Genomic DNA, 2,860 nt, shown 5'->3' on the forward strand with positions numbered 1-2,860 from the left:
CGCCATGCCCTTACCTTTTCTTTCTCGCCCTTTGTTCTCCCTTTGTCATCTTCACTGCCTCGCTCTCGCGCCTTGTCCTTGGTTGCTAAGCAGCCCCTCTAGTATATAAGGACCCCCCCTAGGCGCTCCCTAGTCCCCATCTCGACCTCTTGGTCATTGGGACTAGGTGAGTGACTATAGCGTTGTATCTCTCTTCGATTGCTAATGTATAACTTGGTCATTGGGACTAGTCTGTCGCTGTCTGCGTGAAGACTAGCTTTCGCAGGTCTCATGCCCTCGTGCCGACCTCCGCTCTGCCCTCGTCGAGTTTCTTGCTACGTTTATCCCTCTTTATCTCCCTCTTCCCCTTTCGGCTCCTTGCCGCTCGCCTACGAGGTCGTCGCCGAACGTCGACCCGAGTCTACACGCCTAGTCGCCGCGACATTAGGTCGAGATCTCTCCCCCGGTGCTGACGCTCTGAACAAGAGTGTCCCCGCCGCCGCTACATTGTCTCCCCCACCCTGGACTGCGCCGGCAGACTTCATGTGTGGGACACCGAAGACCAAGACTACTGTCACCGACGGAAGGACCTAGACGACGGACTCTGGTACTGGGTACCGTGCAAGCAAAACCCCTGCCCGAACCGTCATCACCGTCCTGCTCGGATCAACTGGAACACCTTTTTGGACGAGTTCATCCCAGTTCCTGACTCCCCCGTTGCTGAGTCACCTACGACTCGATCCCCCATCCCCGGTACTCCGACCGACGAGCTCGAAGTAGCGCTACTCATCGCGCTTCCACCATCCCCCACTCCTCCCCCAACTCGACCGCCATCCGCTCCACCCATCATGGGACAACAAGGCGGACAACCGCAGGTGACAGGCCCCGCCAACAACCCCCAACAGGCCCAACCGGGCACCCAGACGGCAACGCAACCCCTGGACCCCATGGCTATGCTACTCCAGTCGATGACCCTCCTCACCCAGTCCATGGCGCAGCTCGCAAACTCGACCGCAGGGACCAACAGTCTGAAAGCCGTCCAGAAGCCCTCCCCCTTCAAAGGCGAACAAGGAGGTGAGGCACGACGTTTCCTAGCTGCGTTCACCCTCTGGGCCATGTCCCAAGGCTCGACGCTCAATCATGTTGATGCCATGGGTAACGCCATCAGCGCACGCGATGACCAGTGGATTCGGGCGGTCCTCTCCTTCATGCAGGACAGTGCAGTCCTCTGGGCTACTCCGGCGATGGAGGAGATCACGCAGGGCACCACCCCGTTCAAAGGATCGTGGACCGAGTTCCGCACCCAATTCAAGGCCCGTTTCGAAACTGTGGACGAGGCGGTGGACGTGAAGGAACGGCTCCGTACCCTGTGGCAAGGCTCCATGACCGTCCCTGAGTACGCTGCAAGGTTCAACGAACTCTCGACGCGCACCGGATACTCCAAAGCTGACCTCCGCGACCGCTTCTACGAGCACCTCGCGGACTCCATCAAGGACAAGTTGGTACACACAGCAAGGCCCATCGCTTCTCTGGAGGACCTCATCACTGTCTCCTCCAACATCGATGTCCGCGTTCGCCAACACCGTGCTGAACGAGAGCGCCAGTGTGGACGCACCGCGACCACCACCACGGCCACCAAGCCAGCCGCCCCTCTGCACACCACACCCTTCACACCGCCTACTAGAGACCCGAACGCAATGGACATCGACGCCACCCGCACGCGCGAAGAGTTCAACCGCCTCATGCGCGGCAAGTGCTATGGTTGCGGGTCGACGGTGCATGTCAAGAAGGACGGTGGCCACGACAGGGATGTCTGCAACTACTGTCGCCGCGTGGGGCACCGCGAGACGGTGTGCATGGACAAGTTCCTGAAGAAGCCCTGTTCGCAGAAGCTCGCCGCCACGGAGGAGGGACCTGAGGAACCCCAGGTTGCAGCGTCGACGTCGACGTCTGCGGACGCCGGAGCAACCAACGCCCTCATCGCGCAGCTCATGGAGCAGCAGAAGGCCCTCGCAGACCAGCTTGCCTCTCTGCAGAAGTCTTTTTAGAGCGGGCGCACGCGAAAGCTGCCGCAGCGGTGCCCTCTGGTACGACTGCGGACCCTTCGCCTCCCCAGATCCCTGACCCCTGCCTGTACGATAGCATTAGTTCGTGTATCATCCCCGAATTAAACCCATCTAGCTCGCATTTCCGCGTCAGTGTGATACTTAAGGGCAGAAACCGTAGTGTACGTTCTGCAGCTATGATAGACAGTGGGGCAACGGCCCTTTTCATCAGCCACCGTTTCGTGAAAAAGAACAACGTCTATTTACATAGGTTAGCTAGAGACATTCCCCTTTACAACATCGATGGCTCCAAGAACAGCGCAGGCAGCATATCCCATTACGTTAGATTACAAGTACTTATGGGCGACTACACGGAATGGCTCGAGTTCTTAGTTACAGATCTGGGCCCCGAAGACGTCGTATTAGGCTTACCTTGGCTTCGCAGGGTCAACCCGGACATTGACTGGCAGGAGGGCACCATGGAGGTTGGTGCGGAGGAAACAGAGGCCGAAGCGGAATGGAAACCCGGTATTGAGCGGATCGCCGCCAACCGGGTGCAGCGAAGGAAGTGGTGGAAGGCCAAGGTCCTGGAGGACACGACCGAGGAGTTGTGGTGCGCCGCCGGGTACACCTACTCCACGGAGCTCGCACAGAGGGCCAATCAGGACAAGCCCAAACGCACGTTCGAGGAGATCGTCCCTGAAGAGTACTGACAGTACTCGAAGGTCTTCTCGGAGACCGAATCGGAGCGCCTTCCAGAGCACAAGCCGTACGACCATGCCATTGACCTCAAACCCGACGCCCCAGAAACTCTACGCTCCAAGGCCTACCCAATG

The 2,860-nt window shown here is 58.9% G+C and overlaps 1 protein-coding gene across 1 annotated transcript; it reads left to right on the forward strand.

The window, feature by feature from the left end:
• Positions 1–1,361: 1,361 nt before the first annotated feature.
• On the forward strand, positions 1,362–2,027 carry DICSQDRAFT_74085 (uncharacterized protein; the record flags this gene model as incomplete). Its single annotated transcript, XM_007371775.1, has 1 exon — positions 1,362–2,027. The coding sequence occupies one exon, from the start codon at positions 1,362–1,364 to the stop codon at positions 2,025–2,027; it is 666 nt and encodes a 221-aa protein (XP_007371837.1).
• Positions 2,028–2,860: the final 833 nt, after the last annotated feature.

The sequence above is a fragment of the Dichomitus squalens genome, assembly GCF_000275845.1.
Source record: "Dichomitus squalens LYAD-421 SS1 unplaced genomic scaffold DICSQscaffold_271, whole genome shotgun sequence".
In the NCBI taxonomy this organism is placed as follows: domain Eukaryota; kingdom Fungi; phylum Basidiomycota; class Agaricomycetes; order Polyporales; family Polyporaceae; genus Dichomitus; species Dichomitus squalens.